The sequence below is a fragment of the Podarcis gaigeae genome (genome assembly GCF_964106915.1).
Source record: "Podarcis gaigeae genome assembly, chromosome: 17".
Lineage (NCBI taxonomy): Eukaryota > Metazoa > Chordata > Lepidosauria > Squamata > Lacertidae > Podarcis > Podarcis gaigeae.
The window spans coordinates 25384139-25408493 of NC_139694.1; the positions used below are offsets into that span (position 1 = coordinate 25384139).

The 24355-nt window shown below is 46.0% G+C and overlaps 1 protein-coding gene across 3 annotated transcripts; it reads left to right on the plus strand.

Moving 5' to 3' along the window:
• Window positions 1-24355, plus strand: SNAPC3 (small nuclear RNA activating complex polypeptide 3). Of its 3 annotated transcripts, XM_083719375.1 has the most exons (10): window positions 1-346; window positions 4683-4757; window positions 8229-8313; window positions 12529-12633; window positions 13168-13317; window positions 17769-17851; window positions 18910-19074; window positions 21153-21260; window positions 21561-21586; window positions 21942-22098. In XM_083719375.1, the coding sequence occupies exons 1-10, from the start codon at window positions 99-101 to the stop codon at window positions 21989-21991; spliced, it is 1095 nt and encodes a 364-aa protein (XP_083575501.1). In that variant the 5' UTR covers window positions 1-98; the 3' UTR covers window positions 21992-22098. The 3 variants fall into 3 exon arrangements, with proteins under 3 accessions (XP_083575501.1, XP_083575500.1, XP_083575502.1); XM_083719374.1 differs by lacking the exons at window positions 21561-21586; window positions 21942-22098 and adding an exon at window positions 24016-24355 and having other exon boundaries at window positions 21-346; XM_083719376.1 differs by lacking the exons at window positions 1-346; window positions 21561-21586; window positions 21942-22098 and adding exons at window positions 1692-1870; window positions 24016-24355.

A 24355-nucleotide genomic window follows, 5' to 3' on the forward strand; every position in this document is an offset into this window, starting at 1 on the left:
ACAAGCCACCGCGCTCTTGCTTTACGACTTTGTTTATTTTTTTCATTCCCCGGGCCTTTCTCTCTCTCTGTCTCCATCCCCGGCTTGCCGCTGCAAAGATGGCTGGGTGCAGCAGCGGCAGCAACGGATCTGCTTCCCGGAGGAGCGACATCCCCGAGTACGAGACGCCGGAGCTGAACACGCGTCTTTTGCACGTGGGAACCTTCGGGGATCTCTGGAAGGAGCGGCTGCGCGAGGCGGAGCTCTCCCTGCAGCCCGAGGCGCCCGCAGACGAGGACGATGCCGCGCTGGTGCAAGAGCTGGGCTGCACGCCGGAGGTCGCGGCCGAGCTGAGGGCCGTATGCAGGTGGGACGGCCGGGTCTGGGGCTCCGGCCCCCGAACAGCTGGGCTGCAAAGTTCCTCGGCCCGCCCTTCACCCCGCATGGAGATGGCAGGACTCTAGGGCGCGCACCGGTGCCGGGTTTACGTATAAGCTAAACAAGCTATAGCTAAGGGCCCCACTCTCTTGGGGGCCCCCCAAAAAATTCAAGGAGGGGAAAACTAGATGTACATTTCCTAAATATAAGATAAAAAGCAAATAAAATAAAACCTACATACAGCAACAGAGTTTTGTGTTGTGTAGGCTCCTATGATGTAAGTCATGGACCCCGCCTGCTAGCCTGCTCCCTAAATTATCCCTGGTTTGCTCATTTCTATATATAAGGTGCCTACATTCTGCATGTGCAAATGGCTTGAGATACCTGTTAGGTCCATAAATTACCATATAGCATATATCCAACACCAAAAACAGGGACAATTTGTTATTGACAAAGAACAGCAGGACATATAAAGGGCCCCATTACCTTCAGGAGCTTAGGGCCTCACCAAACCTCAATCCGGCCCTGGTGTGCACAGCCTTCCCAAACCACGCTGAACCCCCTTGCAGAAAGAAGTATTTCTGGCTTTCCAAAACAGGATTGCAACTAGGGTGGCCATCTTTGTTCTGGCAAAATGCAGGGCAGTTGTGGGGCACCCCCCCACCCCCGTGGCATCAAAGCAATCCATTGCTATCTATTGCAGGTTAACAGGACGGCCCCTTTGGAATCCTTAAAATTTCATTTATGGTTTTCACTATTACAGGTACTTTACGTTCATAAAAACAATGCATTAAACATTGCCTTCCTCCCCCCCCAACTATCCATTGCTGCTGCATATTCTAGTCCTTCCATAACCTCTCTCTCTCTCTCACTTTATCTCGGCGAGATTTATACTTCTGAATTTACTCTTACCCTACTAACGTTTTACAGTGATTCTTCATACATTCTACAAACATTTCCCAGTCCCTCTTTGATACCCTTTGTGGCCCTCTGGAAATTGTCTCTCTTTTACACACACACACACAAATGTGCAACTTTGCCTGTGCTTGACAACCCAGAGCTTAAACACATGGCCTTGCGCACGCCTTTTCTGACACATGCATTTGGAGACGATCCCTAACTTGGCAGGCACACACACACACACACACACACACAGAGAGAGAGAGAGAGAGAGAGAGAGAGAGAGAGAGAGAGAGAGAACCTCAAATACAGGACAAAACTGTACCAATGCTACAGTACTTAGCATTTTGCACTGAAATACGGGATAATCCTGTCTTATACAGGACAGGTGGCAACCCTAATTGCAAGCCTAAAGCCAGAATCAAGGCTCAGGCCCACGGAGATATGCAATGCAAAAGGCTAGAGAGGCTGCAGGTAGGCTGAATGTCCGGTTGCCATGGAGCTGTCCAAATGAAGGCGGCCTGGTGGCATCGGCTGTTGTTGTGTCTAGGCAGTGGGTGATCTCCCCTTATCCTTGGCAACAAGTGCTTCTGCTCTCTGTCTTTCTTTTACTGTGGGTTTTATTTCATTGTTGTTGTTTAGTCGTGTCCGATTCTTCGTGACCCCATGGACCAGAGCACACCAGGCCCTCCTGTCTTCCACTGCCTCCCGCAGTTTGGTCAAACTCATGTTCGTAGCGTCGAGAACACTGTCCAACCATCTCGTCCTCTGTCGTCCCCTTCTCCTTGTGCCTTCCATCTTTCCCAACATCAGGGTCTTTTCCAGGGAGTCTTCTCATGAGGTGGCCAAAGTCTTGGAGCCTCAGCTTCAGGATCTGTCCTTCCAGTGAGCACTCAGGGCTGATTTCCTTCAGAATGGAGAGGTTTGATCTTCTTGCAGTCCATGGGACTCTCAAGAGTCTCCTCCAGCACCATAATTCAAAACCATCAATTCCAGTTCTCACTTCCATACATCACTACTGGGAAAACCATAGCTTTAAGTATACGGACCTTTGTTGGCAAGGTGGTGTCTCTGATTTTTAAGATGCTGTCTAGGTTTGTCATTGCTTTTCTCCCTTTAAGACCTCAACACAGCTTCTTGTTGGCCTTCAAGGAGAACAGTTCTGCTCCCCGCAGCTGAATTTGAATAGAGAGGAAGTTGGAGGGAGCAGTCAGCTGCCTGTTACAGCAACCCGGACAGGGAAGGGGTGATTTGGGGCGGGAAATCTAAAGCTGCCCAATCCATACCTCTGGCCCTTGCAACAAGCAGTGGACTTGCTGCATTACAAAGTTATTGGCGCCTACTCTCTACCCAGACCTTTTGAAGTTTACCCACACACCCCAAAAAAGAAGAGAGATTATTTTCGCACATAATACCTGAGTTTGGAACATGAGTTTGGGTTGAGGTCCAGGGTTGGCATCATTGGGCCCATGGTCCAGTGGGCAGCTCCTACCGCTCCTTGGGGGTTACCAAGCCCTGTTTCTCTTATGTCCCTTCAACCTGCACTTTCCCCCTTGAGTAAACAAGCAGTGGTGGAGCCACGTGGACCTCGCTGCAAGGACAGGAGGGCCAGGCAAAACAGTGGCGCGCCTGGCTTTGAGTTTCTCTGCCTTCTCTCTGCTCCTGGGTTTGGGGCTGGTTTGTAAGGAGAGGCTCACTTGGTTAGATGCTGGCCAGCAAAGGGACTGACCGCTGCCCAGTCCACCGGGGGGAGCACAACACATGCCCTGCCCTGGGGCACCAGCAATCCATGCTACGTCCCTGTAAACAAGCAAGTAGAAAGCACAGTGGGAGCCTTCTCGTAGCTCGTGCTCTCCTTGTGAGAAGCAGATGCACATTGGGTCCAGAAGGAGAAGCGAGTGAATGGGCAGTGGCAAAAGGGAAGAGGGCATCTGGACCGAAGGGCTCCCCAATCTAGATACGGTGCTGGTTGCAAGCTTTCATTCCCACTGGTGCAAAATCATAGCTGCTTCACCAATCCAGCATTTGTTTCCAGTCTCGAAGGAGATTCTAATAAAGGTTTACTCCAATACGAATGTCCTCTCCAGCGAATGAAACAAATTGTTATATTATTTCAGCAGATTCTTCATGGATTGCACACTTATGCAAGAAGGACATCTTATAAGAACACCACTTTTCTTAGAAAAAGCTCTTCGTTGCTCCTCTCGGTCCGATCATAACATACTTTACTCTCACCCCCTAGACCAGTGTTTTTTACATGAGTAGAATGTGTCCTTTTATTTAAAATGCATCTCTGAGTTATTTGTGGGGCATAGCAATTTGTTCATTCCCCCCCCCCCCTGCAAAATATAACCTGGTCCCACACAAGGCCTGCTGCTGAAAAAGTTTTCTGAACCCTGGTCTATACAGAGAGTGGATCTACATACAGGGGGAAAAAACCACACGCTATAAATAAGTCAGAAATTAAATCATTATAACAAAAGGGGGGGAAAACACTATGGAAAACTGCATAGAATTTTTTTTTTACTCTCCACCACCATCTGATGTTTCATATTTATAACGCATTCAAAACACTGTTTTTTACCACTGTAGCTGAGTCCTGAGTCTATTTCTCAACTCTGCTATTTCAGATTGTTGGTGGGACTCATTACTGACTACTCTTTAGGGGGGGTGGGAATCAAACAGACTGAACTCTGCATATTGAAAGCTAGCATTTCAGAGTTGGGTTAAGTAAAAATAATTTCCCCTTGCATGCTAATTTTCTATCTTCAGTTATCGTAAAGGTAAATGGGCCGCTAACCGTTAAGTCCAGTCGTAGACGACTGGGGTTGTGGTGCTCATCTCGCTTTACTGGCCGAGGGAGCAGGCGTTTGTCCGCAGACAGCTTCTGGGTCATGTGGCCACCATGATTAAGTCGCTTCTGGCGAACCAGAGCAGCGCACGGAAACGCCATTTACCTTCCCACCGGAGCGGTACCTATTTATCTACTTGCACTTTGACGTGCTTTCAAACTGCTAGGTTGGCAGGAGCAGGGACCGAAGAATGGGAGCTCACCCCATTGTGGGGATTCGAACTGCCAGTCTTCTGATCAGCAAGCCCAGAGGCTCTGTGGTTTAGACCACAGCGCCACCTGCATTATCTTACTATTATGTTAAAAACCTCCTTGTTGGCCCTTAGTGATAACTACGCTGTAGTTCTGCTTGTAGCCCGAATAAAATGTCTGTTTGCAAGATACAAAGTCTGCAGTAGAGACAAGAATCGAACACCTGGCCCTGAAAACGTTTTGCTTGCAGTTGTCTGTGTTTACTCCCATCCTAGCCCACAAATAGTTATTTCTTGGAGACTAGCTCTTCCTATGCTTTTTACATGATGACTTTTTATATGGAAATAGATCTGGGATTTTTATTTTTCTGTTTCTCTTCTAGAATTGATGCACTAAAGAGCTCTGGGAAAGAAGACACAGACGTTATACCTGAAGACACGAGCTTAATAACTCTTAGGTAACATTGAATTTTAGTACAGTCAAAATCCTGAAAAATTCTGGTAACTATACTAATGCTGTGAACAAGTTTTGTTTAGGGCGTTCTTTTAGCAAATGTCTGGGGAAGACGCCATAGCGGCTTTTGACTGTGTGTGAACAGGAATGTTTTAAAATTTGTAAGGAAAAAAGGATACATTTCTGTGCGTCTTTAGAGTCCCTTTTCTCAAATTCCATCCTTTCCCCTTCTCCCGTGTAATGATTATTTCTTTACTACATCGTTCCATCTGTCGCTCCCCTTTTTCTTGTTCCCCACCCCCAGATCCCTCTGCACCCCACGGAACCTCCTTTTTCTCTTTTCCACCATCTAGATGTTGCTGAACTACCAAGTCCCATCAGCCCCAGCAAACATGGCCAATGGCAAGGGATGGTGGGAATGGCAGCTCAACAATATTGGGGAGACCAAAGTATCCCCACACCTTCTAAAAGTAGAACACCCTCTTTTTCCTCTCTCTCTCTTTCCTTTTCCTCGCCCACACCTCCTTTTGCACTGCCTGTTGCCCTTGTTCGCCCTGTTTTTCTTCTCCCTCCTTGGTAGCTCTCCTTTCTCAGTTTGTACTCCCTAGATTCCTCCCTTGGAACTTTTGCACAAGGCTAGTTCTCTCCAAAGAAAACACGTGCTGGATGTTGCACAGCTCTGAGTTGATTAGGGTTGCCATACGTCTGGGAAATATTATTAATAATAATAATTTATTATTCGTACCCTGCCCGTCTGGCTGGGTTTTCCCAGCCACTCTGGGCAGCTCCCAACACGATAAAACATCAAACATTAAAAGCTTCCCTTCAGATGTTTTCTAAAAGTCGGATAGTTTATTTCTTTGACATCTGGTGAGAGAGTGTTCCACAGGCAGGTGCCACTACTGAGAAGGCCCTCTGCCTGGTTCCCTGTAACCTCACTTCTCTCAGTGAAGGAACTACCTCAGAGCTGGACGTCAGTGTCCAGGCTTGACGATGAGGGTGGAAAATTCTCCTTCAGGTATATTGGGACTGAGGCCCTTTAGGGCTTTCAAGGTCAGCACCAACACTTTGAATTGTGCTCAGAAACATACTGGGAGCCAATGGAAGTCTTTCAGGACCAGTGTTATGTGGTCTTGGCAGCTGCTCCCAGTCACCAGTCTAGCTGCCGCATTCCTGCATGTCTTGTTTGCGGGGGAGGGGGGGCAAACAGGCCCATCTGGGTGGATTCTTACATTTTAAAGGGAATGGCCGGGATTTTTTTGGGGGGGGGAGGTATTTACCGTATTTTTTGCTCTATAAGACTCACTTTTTCCCTCCTAAAAAGTAAGGGGGAACGTGTGTGCGTCTTATGGAGCGAATGCAGGCTGCGCAGCTATCCCAGAAGCCAGAACAGCAAGAGGGATTGCTGCTTTCACTGCGCAGCGATCCCTCTTGCTGTTCTGGCTTCTGAGATTCAGAATATTTTTTTTCTTGTTTTCCTCCTCCAAAAACTAGCTGCGTCTTGTGGTCTGATGCGTCTTATAGAGCGAAAAATACGGTATTTATTTGTTTATTGGTTGTTTGGGCTCGGGCAGCTCTGCATGCTGTGGCCGCTGCCAGCCCGAGCCAGGGAAAGAGGTGTGCCCCGGCTCAGGCTGGCAGCGGATCGGGATGTCCTCTTTTTTGCTCTTCAAGATATGTCAGCCCTGGAGTTGATGGAGAGGAGGAGCGATGGAGGCATTTTCTAATCCACGCTCTTTTGATGGGCTTAAGTAAGCCTTGCATGTCCTCATTAAGAGTTTGGAACGTGTTGAAAAACAGTCCTTGGAGTTCGATTCAATTTATTATATCTGTATGCTGCTTTTCATTTGCGTGAATCGCAAAGCCACGGAAACAAACAATTAACAAAAACATAATAGGACACGGAAAACACGGCATGAATCCTATGGAATAATTAACAAATCATCAGTAAAACAGTAACAAATTGTCTGTAGAACAATTACAAATCGTTAGCAAAATAACAACTGCCTGTAAAACGCTATTAACGAAACAGATTAAAAAAATTAAGCTAAACGGTTAACAGCATTTTATAGGATTCACAAAATACTGCAGTTTGTCTGAGGCACTTTGAAAAGTGTTGTTAGCCATGTATATCAGTAGCGTTATGATAAAATTGACTTGAATACCTCTGTTTTAGGTCCATCTATTTTAGAAGCAAACCCAATCAATTTGGGATCCTCTTGCAAAGTTCACATCCTGTCCCGTCCCTTTGGGTCTCATCTTAAAAATGGGACGTTTTGAGCACTGTGCATTTCAGGAAGTGAAAACGTGAAGTTGAGTACATCACGTAACATCAAGATAAACTAGGCCATTCAGGTTACGGAACGTGTGACACCCTGTACTGCCCATTTGAAAAGCACAGAAATAAAATTTGCAGAAAATTGCCCTTTTATGGTAATTACATCAATCTGTAGTTATGGCTGTGGGTGCCTTTGAAGTTCAGGAACTGCAGTTAGTCCAAAAGGCAGCTGTCTGATACATTAGCATCATATCAGAAGTGTGACTGCTTGTCACTACATGTGCTTGCTCATGCTCTGATTTTCCCCAATTTGGAGCCATTATTCCTGACAATTGGCCTGGAAGTTGTGGTCCAAGACAGTTGAAGGCTAATCTCCTCAGATGTCCTCAGCGTGGATGTCAAAGTCACCCAGGGCCTGTGTTCCTCCAACATCTCACGGGAGACAACTTTGCTCAGATAGTGAAGAAGAGAGGTTGTCTAGTGAGAGAGAACGGACTTATATGAATTGCAGCGACATCTCCTTGCCCCCCTAAATCCTCTAGTCCGGGCTGATGTTGCGCCGAGTAACCAGGCGCACAGAGCTTTCATATTCTCGGGAGTTCCTGTTCCTGTTTAGAATGCTTCATTAACTTTGCTAAGGAAGTACACAACAACAGATAACTTAGATATGCTGGCCATCCACTCTGAACCAGTTTAATGACATATCTGGGCAGGGATCTGCGGCACCTAGTTAGCTGTGCTCAAGGAGTTGTGGGTGCTTATAGAAGACTTTTTGGTTATTTGGTTTTTATTCTAATTCCCTGACGACAGTCGCTTTCAGAGAATGCTTTGAAACGTCAGCCAGCAATTTGCAGGCTCCTGTTTGGGACAGAGGATGTCAAAGCCTCGCTTCGGAGCGCTGAGTGTTTGTCTCAGTTCCTAACTGTTGAGAAACACTCAACTTTATTTAATGACCAAATGGCGGCTTCCTCTGCTGAGTGGGATTTAACTACAGTTGTCCCATAAATGGCATACAAGAAAGGCAACACAGAAAAAGGCAAAAAAAATACACGTTAAACTCAGATTTCAATTAAAAATGCCTGCTGGAATATATAAAAAGGTATTCAGTAGGTGCCTGAAGTTTCTGTCGTCAGCTGCCAGGAAGATACAACTCCAATACGTCATTCCCCATCTCCTTTTTCTTCCCTTGTTCCATAGGATTAGACAGAAGGCTCTGACCAGGCGAAAAGAGACGATCACTGTTGATCGGGCATGCAGACAGGAAACGTTTATTTACGAGATGGTAAGGCTTCTCTCACCTCGCCGTTGCCCAGCCGACAGACTCAAGCCAACCAGACAAACTCACGTAGAATTATGGCGACATATCATAAGCGAAGGTCTCTTTTCAGGCTGTGTGCATGTGGGGAACACTTGCTACATCTGTGGGGCTGCATGGATTATAGGGCTGTTTAGGGAAGTTTTTTTAATGTTTGATGCTGTACAGTGGTACCTCAGGTTAAGTACTTAATTTGTTCTGGAGGTCCGTTCTTAACCTGAAACTGTTCTTAACCTGAGGTACCACTTTAGCTCATGGGGCCTCCTGCTGCCGCCGCTGCACAATTTCTGTTCTCATCCTGAAGCAAAGTTCTTAACCCGAGGTACTATTTCTGGGTTAGCGGAGTCTGTAACCTGAAGTGTATGTAACCCGAGGTACCACTGTATTGTGTTTTTAATACAGTGGTACCTCAGGTTACATACACTGACACTAGTGCTGTTCTACCACAATTGATAATCCCAATTCACCATTAATCAAGTAATTTGACTGTACTTCCCTTTAACAGTCCTTTTGTTAGGGTCCATGAAACGGCAGCATGTTTTTGCAAGGGGAAATACAGTGGTACCTCGGGTTACAGACGCTTCAGGTTACATATGCTTCAGGTTACAGACTCTGCTAACCCAGAAATAGTACCTTGGGTTAAGAACTTTGCTTCAGGATGAGAACAGAAATCGTGCTCCGGCAGCAGCGGGAGGCCCCATTAGCTAAAGTGGTGCTTCAGGTTAAGAACAGTTTCAGGTTAAGAACGGCCTCTAGAACGAATTAAGTACATAACCAGAGGTACCACTGTATTCGGTTGGAGGCCGCCCAGAGTGGCTGGGGAAACCCAGTCAGATGGGCGGGGTATAAATAACAACAACTACTACTACTATTGTTATTATTATTATTATTTTATGCGCTGAAAATGGAGCTCAAGGCCAGTGGTTGCAGAGTTTGGCCCAACAGAAGTCATTCACCCTACACAGGGGTGGCAAACCAGGTTTTTTCTTTTCTCTTACCATGTCTTTGGTAGAACTGACACAAAATACAAAGCCCGCCCTCCCTTGGTTTTTTTTTAATTTTACTTAGCCAAGAATGAAATTTCTGATATGTAATGGCCAGGACAGCACTTTAATGATGGAAAGCATGGATTGTCACTCCCTATGCCTCATCTATCCAGGTTGATTGCCACGTCAGATTAGAGATATTCCCAGTATCGCTTGAGTTCTGCCCCTCCTGTTAGCAAATTTCCCCATTCTCTCATGGGCTGAGCCTTCATGGGCTGAGTACTCTTCTTGATATTGCTTCATTCTGCCTTGTTTAGGGCGATGGTGTTGTAATAATTTGTGCAGATTTGTGGGTGAATAGGTTTGGTTTTCAATATATACTGTTTGGAAAGAAGGGAGTTGATAGTATTGTACCGGTTAGTAGCAAAAAAATCATTGCAAGTGCTTTAAAAAAAAAAAAGCAGAGCCAGAGTTTGATCATTTATAGACAAAGAATTTCTAATTCCATATAAAAGGTAAAGGGAACCCTGACCATTAAGTCCAGTCGTGACCGACTCTGGGGTTGCGGCACTCACCTCGCTTTATTGGCTGAGGGAGCCGACGTACAGCTTCTGGCTCATGTGGCTAGCATGACTAAGCCGCTTCTGGCGAACCAGAGCAGTGCACAGAAACACCATTTACCTTCCCGCCGGAGCAGTACCTATTTATCTACTTGCACTTTGACGTGCTTTCAAACTGCTAGGTTGGCAGGAGCAGGGACCAAGCAACAGGAGCTCACCCCGTTGCGGGGATTCGAACCGCCGACCTTCTGATCAGCTAGTCCTAGGTTCTGTGGTTTAACCCACAGCGCCATCCACGTCCCTAATTCGATATACTGACGCTAAAATAAAACAATTGATATAATTTGGCAAACTGGCAAATGCAATAAACTGGAGTGCCTTGGACTTAGTCTGGTCTAGACCATCAACTTAACAGGTACAACAGCTTTAGTGGAAAATCCCGCCCAGTGCTGTTTTTGCAAATAATGCCTTTAAAATGTCAAAATGCTTACAATATTTAAAACCTGCAAAACATTTATATTTATGCCTTTTATCGTTTACTGCGATCCACAACTTTGCGTCAGAATTATTTCACTGGCATGTGTGCCTGTTAGCGTTCATGTTAGTCAAGCTTAGCAGAAATATTGCACACCTGCCCTGCGCCCCAATGCAGTTTAGTAGACAGGACGGCTGCAGTCTTCAACACACTTGCCTTGGAGAAAGCCCCATTTAAGCCAGTGGGGCTTGCTTTTGATTAGACCTGCATACGGTTGTACTGCCATTAGTGTCGTTGGCAATCAGGGCACTCAACAAGCCACAATGGAAAGAGGGAGGTTTTTCTCACCCTCTCATCCTAGAGTACAGTGGTACCTCAGGTTACATATGCTTCAGGTTACATACGCTTCAGGTTACAGACTCCGCTAACCCAGAAATAGTGCTTCAGGTTAAGAACTTTGCTTCAGGATGAGAACAGAAATTGTGCTCCGGCAGTGCGGCAGCAGCAGGAGGCCCCATTAGCTAAAGTGGTGCTTCAGGTTAAGAACAGTTTCAGGTTAAGAACGGACCTCTGGAACGAATTAAGTACTTAACCCGAGGTACTACTGTACTTGTTCTCTCTAGGGACGCTGTGGTCTAAACGACTGAGCCTCTTCGGCTTGCATTTAAATCATCTTATCAAGCGCAGCGTCGGCGCCTCAGTAGCATGTCTGCTATTCTGACATTGTTTGCACATTGCTCATGTGTTCATTTCCTTGCTGATAAATTCACTATGTGGCCTAAACCACTGAGCCTCTTGGGCTTGCTGATGGGAAGGTTGGCAGTTTGAATCCCTGTGACGGGGTGAGCTTCCATTTCTCTGTCCCAGCTCCTGTCAACCTAGCAGTTCAAAAGCACAAAGTGCAAGTAGATAAATAGGTACCGCTGTGGTGGGCAGGTAAACAGCGTTTCCGTGTGCTCTGGTTTCCGTCATGGTGTCCAGTTGCGTCAGAAGCGGTTTAGCTCTGCTGGCCACATGACCTGGAAAGCTGTCTGTGGACAAATGCCAGCTCCCTTGGCCTGAAAGTGAGATGAGCGCTGCAACCCCAGAGTCACCTTTGACTGGACTTAACTGTCCATGGGTCATTTACCTTTTTTTTTTACCTTTACGTGTTCTCTCTCTCTCCCTCTCTCCATTATTGAGTGTACTTTTGGCTAACGCCACTAACGATGCAATCCTTTGCATGATTTAAGGAACAACTTCTTCACATAGCACATCTGAACCTTGTCTTGGCTGCCACAAAGTGTGGCAGTGGTCACCAACTGAGACAGATTTCAAAGGCACTTTGATAAATTCACGGGGGATAAGGCTCGAAATAAATAAACAAATTAAAAAATTGTCAGTAGCACTTTAGAGACCAACTAAGTTTGTTTTGGGTATAAGCTTTCGTGTGCATGCACACTTCTTCAGATACCTTGCATGCACACTTCTTCAGATACCACACGAAAGCTTATACCCAGAACAAAAGTAGTTGGTCTCTAAGGTGCTACTGGACAATTTTGTACTTTTTTTATTTACATCGACTGTGTCAGACCAACACAGCTGCCTACCTGAATCTAGTAGGATAAGGCTGTAATTCACCACCAGCCATGATGGCTGTTTATACTTCCAGGGTCGGAGGCCGTTGCTGTGGAATAACTATTGCTTTTGTGTCTTGCTTGTGGGCTTCCCATAGACATCTGGTTGGCCACTATGGGACATGGGATACTGGACCAGATAGTCCTTCAGTTTGCTGCAACAGGGGTGGCCATGTCTTAGGAACATCCTTTTGGTAATCCCTTTCAAGTCTGAACGTCTCCTAATCCTGATGCTTTGACTCCACCTCTCTTTATAGATAGCTGTAAGTAAAATTCAGGGAGACTCTGCCGAAACCAGATGGGCCAGTTCTAAAGCTAGCGAGGTAAACAGGGTTGTATCCCAATTAGGTTATATTCAGAATAGACCTACTGAAATCAATGAAGCAAAGATAGTTATGCCTGCTGACTTCAATGAGCCTATACCAAACATGAGTAGCATTGCGCCCAGTGATTATAAACTTGTGTGTGTGTATGTATTGAACTTCAGTTGCTTTGCGAGCATCCAGCAAGCTTTAGAATAATATTCTAACATCTTGCCTTGACAGGAGTCCCAAGCAATTGGAAAGAGGCCAACGGATCCAGAAAACTTAGTCAAGGAGGGACAGCTGCTTTTAACCCTGAATATTTTCTACCCTGTTATATTGCAGAAGGTTGGTGGCTTCTTTTACTTATTTTCATGTCTTTGTTGAGTGGCTTGACATCATTCACTAGTGAAGTCAAACTCCTCTTGGAGCACATCTTGTAAGAAAGTGGAGTTGCTTTGGTTAGAAGGAAGAGTTTACCTGGTTTCCTTAAAGTAAAAGTATATGTCAAATAAGTTAGTTTTGAAGAGATAAGCTGGACGTACTTAGCCAGTAAAAGCCCAGTCTAAAGCCTAAGGCAGGCATCCCCAATCTGTGGCCCTCCAGATGTTTTGGCCTACAACTCCCATGATCCCTAGCTAACAGGACCAGTGGTCAGGAATGATGGGAATTGTAGTCCAAAACATCTGAAGGGCCAAAGATTGGGGATGCCTGGCCTAAGGTTTGGCTAAGTGCCTTGCTGCACGAGTTTTAGAGATCACCCTTTATTTATTTTTACTTAGGCTGGAACATTAACGCCCGCTGCACGCTTAGGTATTCAGTAGCAACAGCTCCACAAATGCTCAGTTTTTAGCTGATCATCGTTCTTTGTGTCCTTTACAGCATAAGCTGCGCAAGCCCTATCAGACCATGTTGGTTCTAGGCAGCCAGAAACTTACAGAGCTGAGAGACTCCATTTCCTGCGTCAGTGACTTTCAGATTGGCGGGGAGTTCAGCAGTCATCCTGATCAGGCCCCAGAAAACATCAGTAAGGTAGGAAAATTTCCATTTTCTTATGTACAGTGGTACCTCAGGTTACATACGCTTCAGCTTATATACGCTTCAGGTTACAGACTCCGCTAACCCAGAAATGGTGCTTCAGGTTAAGAACTTTGCTTCAGGATGAGAACAGAAATTGTGCTCCGGCGGTGCGGCAGCAGCAGGAGGCCCCATTAGCTAAAGTAGTGCTTCAGGTTAAGAACAGTTTCAGGTTAAGAACGGACCTCCGGAACGAATTAAGTACTTAACCCGAGGTACCACTGTACTACTTCTACTATGTACTACTTCTACAGTTCTATGACATTTGGCAAGGCTAAACATCAGCTGAAATCCTTTAGCAGTTGCTAATATTTTAGCCCCATCTTAACAAGGATATATGTGGGCAATCCTTTGCATCAGGACTGATGAATTGAAGCTTCCCTTCTGAGTGTTCATTTGCTGCCAGTCACGGTGGAAAGGGCACAACGTTTTCAATGATTTGTGGCTTCCTCTCATCAGATTTCTTCATCCTAGCTCCTTTGTACGTGAAGGAGAAAAATGGGAACAACTTTGCTCTAGAGCGTTGATTTTCAGTATCAACCGTGAATGTTCAATGGTTAGTTTGAGCGTTTCTCTAGCCACCGCAAGATTTCGCAGGCTTTGGAGGCTGATAGCTATGGCGAATGGAAAACTGATTGCTTTGGAAACTGTGGTTTCCATGTTGATTCCAAAATAATTTGACAACGGAGCTAGTTTTACTTATACAAAGGCCTACTTTATGATGAATAGCACAAAGAAACTGCATGGAAGCATTGAAGTGCTGTATGTATTTCAGTGCTGACGTATTTAAAAAGCATGCATGTTATGTGTTGCGACCATGACTAAAGACCAACAGAATAGTTAGTAAACAGTTAGAAAGGTTAAAATTTGCATTCCAAGAAGGCACGGGGTGGGACAGGGTGGGCCTCTTCACGGCTACAGTACTTCTTGGCCTTAACTGGTGGAAATCTCCGCACTGAAACCAAAGATATGATTCTAAGAACAGCACATGAACGGTTTAGGAAATGCCTATGGGGCTCAGCAACACCAAGAATATCCTTGCAGAGAAAGCAGCTACAAATTAAAGAAGGTGGATTCGGAATCCCCAATTTGGAATTATATCATTATGCTTACCTACTGTCAAGTAGGTAACGTGGGTGGCGCTGTGGGTTAAATCACAGAGCCTAGGGCTTGCCGATCAGAAGGTCGGTGGTTCGAATCCCCGTGACGGGGTGAGCTCCCGTTGCTCGGTCCCTGCTCCTGCCAACCTAGCAGTTTGAAAGCACGTCAAACTGCAAGTAGATAAATAGGTACCGCTCCGGCGGGAAGGTAAACGGCGTTTCCGTGCGCTGCTCTGATTCGCCACAAGCGGCTTAGTCATGCTGGCCGCATGACCCGGAAGCTGTATGCCGGCTCCCTCGGCCAATAAAGCGAGATGAGCGCTGCAACCCCAGAGTCGGCCACGACTGGACCTAATGGTCAGGGGTCCCTTTACCTTTACCTTACTGTCAAGTACTAAATATTGGGATCCTACAGTTGGCCCTGATTTCCTGATGTGGGCAACCCTAGAATATATACATGGCACCTTTGGCTGGTTGGACAATACTAGGATCGAAATATTTGAGATTTCAGGTGACTCTGGAAACAATTAAATCACTTAGAAGAATATGGAATATATTGGCTACTAAAAACTAATTTGATCCATTTTCACATGCTAAATTTACTCTGTGGGGAAACCTCATACTAAGAATTGCAAAAAAGATGGTGATATGGAAAAATTGGATAGAAGCAGGTGTATTGACATTGGACCAACTGGTAGATGGGGAAGATGAATGTTATACTTCTGCTATTTTAAGTCAAAAAATATCATCTATCAAATGCAGCCCAGTGGCGATATTTTCAATTACAACATCTCCTAACAAGTGTGTTTGGGCCATCGGCCCTTTCAGCTTCTGAGATACCTGAGATATTGGAGTGATTGGGCAACTCATTCAAAAACAAAAATCCAGCAATTCCTTTTTATAGATATCTATTAGCAATACTCAAGTTCAATATGCAGACTATAAGAGGACTGGAATAAAGAACTGGAACTTTTATTAGCTTCAATACCTAAGGTGTCATTAGATTAAAAATTAATAGTAATACAGTGGTACCTCGGGTTACATACGCTTCAGGTTACATACGCTTCAGGTTACAGACTCCACTAACCCAGAAATAGTCCTTCAGGTTAAGAACTTTGCTTCCGGATGAGAACAGAAATCGTGCTCCGGCGACGCGGCAGCAGCAGGAGGCCCCATTAGCTAAAGTGGTCTTCAGGTTAAGAACAGCTTCAGGTTAAGAACGGACCTCCGGAACAAATTAAGTATGCAGCCAGAGGTACCACTGTACAACAGAAAATGATGTTTAGAGTTTATTGAACTGCTTTACTGTTGTATAAAAAAGGGTTAGCTAAGATAGTTCAGTGCTGCAGATGTAGCAAGGACAATGCCTCTCTGAAACACTTGTTTGTACAGTTCTCTTTACATAACAGTTACTTATTAGTAACCCACATTGTGAAATATTTGTACAGTGCTTACAGAACTGCAGCTGCCAAATGGCTCCTTAAACCAAGGTTGCAGTTGCCAAACAGATGGTCTAGTTGCGATTTTGGGGCAAGACGGCTGTAAAGCTTTATTTTTCAAATGATAGACTGACTGCGATTAAGTCTCAGTTAAACACCTGGCTAGTTCAGAGGACTACCTTGAGCTAGGTTAAGAACTTTGAGAACTTAAAGAAGAAAAGTCTCTTGATCCGGGGACAGTCTGCATATATACCGTATTGGCCCGAATATAAGCAGCACCTTTAAAATTCAAGGGGGACGGGGAAGACAATACCCGAATATAAGCCGCTCCCTTAAAATTTCGCAGGCACACCCGTTACGTTTTACCGTATGACTGTTTCAGCAGCGATATCGTAAAAGCCAATTTTTGTAAGGTTGGGAATTTCAGCCGCAGTTTAACTTTTAGCCAGTTTAACTTTTCACGGTCGGAATGGGGGGGGGGGATGAGGCTCATATTCAGGCCAATACAGTATTGGTCAACTCCGACCTCTTTTTCTTAATGGTGACACATATCATTCATAACGTAAGAATATTTTTCACAACTGTGAGCATTGCAGCTGGACGAGGCAAGTGAAGACAAGCGACAACAATGAAATATAATGTTGCCCACCGTTCCTTCTCGGGCTGCACAGAAAAAAACCCATTTTGGTCAATATCCAAGGATTGCCCAGGCATGCAGCTTCAGATGCTGGAGATGTCAGGCTCCATCCTGGCACCCAGGCGTCTTCACTCGGTTGCAAGTAATCAAAATGTGCCTGGTGCCTGGCTAATTTTGAACACAGCGTTCCAGGATCCTTTGTTGCCAGGGATTCTCAGCCTTTTGCCCTTTGGTGGTTTTCCTGAAGAAGGGGAGGCAGATAATTGTGGGGCAGTCGCCAACAATGCCAGCATAATCTTAATGAACAGTTAGAAAATATACGGTATTTAAAAAGTTGTGTGGTTGCAACTTGAGCTGTAGAAGGTATTGCTGTGATGAGAAGCTTAAAGGTAAAGGGACCCTTGATCATTAGGTCCAGTCGTGACCGACTCTGGGGTTGCGGCACTCATCTCGCTTTATTGGCCAACGGAGCCGGTGTACAGCTTCCGGGTCATGTAGCCAGCATGACTAAGCCACTTCTGGCAAACCAGAGCAGCGCAAGGAAATGCGTTTACCTTCCCGCCGCAGTGGTACCTATTTATCTACTTGCACTTTGACATGCTTTCAAACTGCTAGGTTGGCAGGAGCAGGGACTGAGCAACGGGAGCTCACCCGGTCGCGGGGATTCGAACCACCGACCTTCTGATCAGCAAGCCCTAGGCTCTGTGGTTTAACCCACAGTGCCACCTGCGTCCCATGTAGAAGGTATTGCTGTCCAATAATAGTTGGACTCCCAGGTCCTATCCCTGCTGACCACGGGTGATGCAGGATGAGGCCAATAGGACCTGGACTCCAACAGTCTGAGGAGAAACACAGGTTCCTCACCACCAGCTAAGATGATGCGCTTAACTGGTACAGTGGTACCTCTGGCTGCATACTTAATTCGTTCCGGAGGTCCGTTCTTAACCTGAAACTGTTCTTAACCTGAAGCACCACTCTAGCTAATGGGGCCTTCTGCTGCTGCTGCGCCGCTGGAGCACGATTTCTGTTCTTGTCCTGAAGCAAAGTTCTTAACCCAAGGTACTATTTCTGGGTTAGTGGAGTCTGTAACCTGAAGCGTATGTAACCCGAGGTATCACTGTATTTGAGAATATAGATGAGACATAAGGAAGGATGTGGTATCTGAGGTAAACTGGTTCCCGAGCTAATACTTTCCCCTCTTCTCTCTTTGTATTTCTCCCTTTCCCCCAGGACCTTTACAAGTCTGCCTTCTTTTATTTTGAAGGTGTTTTTTACGACGACAGAAGGTACCCCGAGTGCAGGGACTTAAGCAGGTAGAGCATTTACATTTTCATATGTTAGATCCCATTCTCAAGGGCCCAGAATGGCTTTGTAGGACTGACTTGTTGACTTGAGGAGATGCCAGGAGTTGGAACGCTTCCAAGCTAAGCCAGAACTAGATGTCATCCTGACCAATGATGCAACAGACCTGGGAAAGGAAGCTATGTGGGCGCTTGTCTGGTAGGATCCCCTCTGCCTCATCCTACTTTGTGGTTGCCTTGCCTAACCCCAGAAGAGGACATCTATAGGGAGCAGTCAGCAGACAGGAGAAGGATTAAACAGCAGCCGCCTTCTGTCCTCCAATGGATCGCGCTCGCTGCCCGGGCTTCCTCTTTAGCTTTGCACAGCCTCCTATGGCTGGAGAGGCGCGCACGGCTAAAGACGAAGCCCGGGCAGCGAGCGGGATCCATTGGAGGACAGAAGGCGGCTGCTGTTTAATCCTTCTCCTGTCTGCTGACTGCTCCCTATAGATGTCCTCTTCTGGGGTTAGGCAAGGCAACCACAAAGTAGGATGAGGCAGAACAACCTTCGCGCGGCTCTTGTGGGCTTTTCTAGAGGAGGGAGAAGGGACTGACTGGCCGCGTAAGTCCCTTCTCCTCCTGGGGAAAAACCCGCAAGAGCCGCACGAAGGTTGTGTGTGGCTCTTGGGGGCTTTTCCTGCTTGCCTCCCCCCCTGCATTCGCTCCATAGGACGCACAGACTTTTCCCCTTAGTTTTTAAGACGGAAAAACTGCGTCCTATGGTGCGAAAAATACGGTATATTGCAGTGGAAAAAATTTAATGGACTCTTGGAGTGAGATGGGACCCAAAGGGCTATTGGTTTGTCATACAGAGTCTGCCCTAAGACAACAAAACTGCCATTATTAATAAATGTGTGCACATACCCCTCTGCCTAACCGGTGCATAGTTTTCATGGTCTTGGGCTTATTTAGAATGCAAAAGGATTCTGGGAACTTGCCCTGCCTTGTATCTTGAGAGAAATGTTTTCTGTCACCGACAGCATCGTATCATTGATGTAACGGAAGTAATACTGGCATACCATGATTTTCAGGACCATCATTGAGTGGGCAGAATCTCGTGAAAGAGGCTATGAGAATCTTCAGGCCGCTAAAATGGAAGACTTCACATTTAATGACTTGAACATCAAAATAGGTTTCCCGTACCTTTACTGTCATCAAGGAGACTGTGAGCACATTGTCATCATCACAGATATCAGGTAAATCACCGTTCAGTTCCAGGGCCTCTGAAACACTTTCAGCTAGGGGCTCCCTTCGTAATAATACCTTAGCTTGCTTTCTCCGTCCCATGATGTCTTGCCAAATGCAAGGTGGTGTTTTAAAAATTAGATTCAGAAGCAACACAAACCCAAGTGGTGAGAAGATTACAGATTTTATTCCAAACAGCAAGCAGTATACAGTGGTACCTCGGGTTACATACCCTTCAGGTTACAGACTCCACTAACCCAGAAATAGTACCTCGGGTTAAGATCTTTGCTTCAGGATGAGAACAGAAATCGTGCTCCAGTGGCGCGGCAGCAGTGGGAGGCCCCATTAGCTAAAGTGGTGCTTCAGGTTAAGAACAGTTTCAGGTTAAGAATGGACCTCCGGAACAAATTAAGTACTTAACCCGAGGTACCACTGTATACATTACTAAGCAAGCACTTCAGTCTGCCATGGGGAAGTCCCAAAGATGTGGTGAAGTGACCCCCCCCCCCAGACAGCCTTCTTTTTGCACAGCTCTGTGGCCAACAGCCTGCACACGGACTCCCAACTAAAATATTCAAAACTAGGTATTTTTTAGATGCTGGCTCAGCTATGAGCCACCCTGCCCTTCATCAAACACACATACTGGTCAGTGCATGTTTTTAGCCATTTGCCACCAGACCACACATCAAAGGCATCTATCAAAGACATTCACAAAGGATAGGATAGGGATGTAATACACATAGATAAACAGAGCCAGGAAGAGATGGACAGAAGGAGTTGACCATGTCAGATTATCTCCTCGAAATCACAATAATCTTCTGCAATAATTATCCCATACACATGTATTCCAGTTTGTTGGCGTTGCAGAGATTCTGGTGTATAGGCTGCTGTTGCGTGCCAGTGGCAATCCATAGATTGGGCCAGGCATAGGCAAACTCCGGCCCTCCAGATCTTTGGGACTACAATTCCCATCAACAGGACCAGTGGTCAGGGATGCACGTTCGCAACCCACAGCGTTCACAACCTGCAGTGGCACATCTGCGCATGTGCGGGTTGCGCTTCTGCGCATGCGCAAAGCATGATTTAGCGTTTCTGCGCATGCGCGACCCCAAAAACCCGGAAGTAACCTGTCCCAGTACCTCTGGGTTTCGGAGGGTCCGTAACCCGAAAAAAACGCAACCTGAAGGTCTGACTGTATAAAAAAAGCTTTCAGTTTCTGAAGAAGTGTGCATGCACACAAAAGCTTATACCAAGAATAAAGTTGGTCTCTAAGGTGCCACTGCACATTTTTTTTTAAATTTTTTTAATATATTTTGATTATTATTATGATTATCTCATGAAAAGTGAGGAATTAGCTCCTAGGTTGCTTCACTTACTAAAGAACGTTTCCTAAACTAAAGCAACAGCAGAATAACATTTACAATTGAGCCACCTTGTCATTGCTTTGTTTTTAGATGCTTTCAGGAGCAGGTATAACAGCTATAGGCAAACTCGGCCCTCCAGATGTTTGGGGACTACAACTTCCATCATCCCTGACCACTGGTCCTGTTAGCTAGGGATGATGGGAGTTGTAGTCCCCAAAACATCTGGAGGGCTGACTTTGCCTATGCCTGAGGCATAATATATGCTTTTTCTCCAGCTTTGTGCTCCATAACATTTGTTGTCACTTCACCATCATCATCATCATCATCATCATCATCATCATCTTAGTTGTATGTCGCCTTTCCATAGTTGAAACTATGCTCAAGGCGGCTTCCAACATAACATGATTTACATACAAACATAACAGACGCCATAAACAATAAATAAAACACATCAAAAAGTACACAACCAAATGGTAGCAGTTTCCACGTAAATTGTAAGATCTAAAACTAAAGATACAACAATAATATCAGCTCTCGCGACCTCCCATGAACAATACTCCAGCCCAAGAATCTGTTCAACAGCCTCAGCTTTTGTAGCTGGAGTCAGTCAGCACTCCACTCTCTTAACATAGAAATGTTAAGATAGAAGATGGGACGGAGACATAGTTACCAATGGAGTGTTTGTGTTCCAAGTCGGCCCTTAACACAGTCTTTCTCTGTACAAGGCTTATTCACCGGGATGACTGCCTAGATAGGAGCCTCTATCCCTTGTTAACCAAGAAACACTGGCTTTGGACCAAGAAATGCTTTGTGTGCAAGATGTACACAGCAAGGTAAGTAGTCAGAAGTACATTTCACCTTGAGGCACGAGTTTTCGGCACTCTTTAAAGGTTTTGCTCATTTCATTTAATACCACTGGCAACTGCTAGAGACTTCTGATAGTGCCAGAACAAATAAAACAAACCATTATCTTTTTTTGCAGTTATTTACTATGGCTAGTAAATAACTATTTGAGGCGTTCCCAAAGGAAAGGAAGGATTGAACTCTGATTAATAAGAATACACACAGAGGCTTGAACCAGCAAGACTCTGGGAAGGGTGCATATAATAATCTGTCTCTCTGTCTCTCTCCAGCCCCTGGCCCAGGTCGTTTTACAGTGGTGCCCCGCAAGACGAACGCCTCGCAAGACGGAAAACCCGCTAGACGAAAGGGTTTTCCATTTTGGAGGTGCTTCACTAAACGAATTTCTCTATAGGGTTGCTTCGCAAGACGAAAAAATCTTGCGAGTTCCCGCGGGTTTTTTTTGCTCCCCCCCCTTTCCTAAGCCGCTAAGCCGCTTATCAGCTGTTCCGCTGATAAGCTGCTTAACAGCTGATCGCTAAAAGCCGCTAGACCGCTAATAGCGCTAATCCGCTAAGCTGTCAATGGGCTTGCTTCGCAAGACGAAAAAAACGCTAGACGAAGAGAATCGCGGAACGGATTCTTTTCGTCTTGCGAGGCACCACTGTATTCAGAAAAGAGCTTTTTACGGAGTGTTCGTAAGAACCAATCAGATTTCTTCTGAGCATTTCAACAAACCCACGTGGGGACAAAGTTAAACTACCAAAACTAATTAAGCACACATATTTCTGGGGTAAACAAAGAACAGAACTACAAAGGAGAGCATTTGGCAACCCCGGAGGTAATAAACAAGCAATATACCTGTGCTGGTCCCGGGGAGGGAAGGTTACCGTTGGTGTAGTCAAAGTCCGGTCCTGGGTCAATAGCCTGGAAACAGTTCTGAAGGAGCGGGGCGAGGTCCGAAGCAGGAAGCCGGGCGGGGACAGGAACACTGGAGGAACAGGACTGGATGCTGGCCGAAACAGCTCTTCATCGACGTTGCTCCCGCAACCTGGGACCGGGCTGAGTGGCCTTTATCTTCTCTGAGGCCAGGGGCGGTCCCGGCCGCCAGGAGACCCGCCTCTCCTGGCCTTAAGGCGAGCACTCCTCCTGGGAGAAACCAGTTCCCTTCGCCTCTCTGCCCTGAGCCTCTGCAGTTCAGGAGAGGCTAAAGGGTTACTGGGCCCAGGGGGAGACTCACCTGCAGGCACTGAGTCCTCAACCACCTCTAGAGCCAGAGTGGAATCACCTGGTGCCTGCTCCTGAGGATCCAGCACAGGTGCAGGCGCTTCAGAATCAAGGCCCTGCCCCAGTTCAGCCAGCCCTGGAGGTGGGGACTCCTGTGCAGGCTGGGATTCCTCTGGTTCAGCCTCTGAATCGGAATCCCAGGCCATCACAATACTGTACATGATGAGGAGGATGGCCAGGAGGACAGCGATCATTATCACCTTCATGTGAGATCTGTTTCCTGGCCCTAAGATTAACATCCTAAGATTAACATATTAGAAAAGCTACATCAAAGAAACTTGCCCACTATATTTATGGCCCAGGGTGCCTTCCTGGCAAGCAACTGTGGCAATGGACGTGACTGGTCAAGAAAGAGAAATGGAACAGGGATGCAGAGGTGTGGATTGATCAAGAATCATATCAAAATAGTTTATACCCCGTCAACGCAATGCTTTCATTGCTGACACAGATGGCTTACTCTATATTTGTTATAATACCTCATAGCAATCCCACCTAATCACTACACTATTTGCACTAGTGCCTCTAATATAGGATACATACATACACCACGTTTTTCGTTTTATTCGTGTGGAGCTGTGGTCTCGCTCTCTAGCTAGCCGCAGGTTACAAAACGTGCTACGTATTTACCACATTCAGTGGCTGAAAATTCTGCACCTTAGTGGGAAGGGGTATGAGTTGTGGGCAAAGTCAGTGGGGCTGGCACTTCAGTCCTTTGGGACCCCTGCTTCAAAATTTGCAGGCAATCAAGGAATTAACACTTTTGTTTATTGAGTTAGATATTTAAGAGCCCTCATTATAATCACCACCTTCCTTGAGCTGGCAGGAGAAATCCGCATCAGCTAAAGCTCCGTTTTCTAGTTACAAGTGCCATGAATAACTAGCGCAAAAGCTTAACAGGTTCAGTTTTTATAAATTTTGCAATTGTACCTTCTGCATCTAGAAGGTAAAGGTAAAGGGACCCCTGACCATTAGGTCCAGTCGTGACCGACTCTGGGGTTGCAGCGCTCATCTCGCTTTATCGGCCGACGGAGCCGGCGTACAGCTTCCGGGTCATGTGGCCAGCATGACTAAGCCGCTTCTGGCGAACCAGAGCAGCGCACGGAAATGCCGTTTACCTTTCCGCCGGAGCGGTACCTATTTGTCTACTTGCACTTTTACATGCTTTTGAACTGCTAGGTTGGCAGGAGCAGGGACCAAGCAACGGGAGCTCACCCCGTCACGGGGATTCGAACCGCCGATCTTCTGATCGGCAAGTCGTAGGCTCTGTGGTTTAACCCACATCGCCACCCGCGTCAAGAAGATACTGCCTTCATTTCTTGTCCTTAATTCAGCTATGTTGGCTGTTCAGGAGCTCTTTATTAATTTGCGGGCATAATTTAATTTCAGGGAGTGGTAGTAACCAGCGTTTGATACTTGTGTTACAGATTGCCTGTTAACCTTTTTTTGTCTTGGAACCTACAGATGGGTGACTAATGATGACAGCCTCGCTCCAGAAGACCCTTCTTTCTTCTGTGACGTCTGCTTCCGAATGCTGCACTACGATGCCGAGGGCAAAAAATTAGGAGAGTTCCTTGCTTATCCCTATGTTGATCCAGGGATTTTTAACTAAGGCTTTGTCAAGAAGGAAGATAGCAGGCGGCGGCGTGATGTGCTTCTGTAGCTGCTGGAACAGCCAAGTGCTGTACTTAAAACTGTTGTTCTTTTCAGCTAGTGGTTACCATTAGAATTGCTACACAACCTGGAAGAATCTACATCTCCTTTTTTTAACGTATTTTTATTAAAGATTTATTGGTTTACAAAA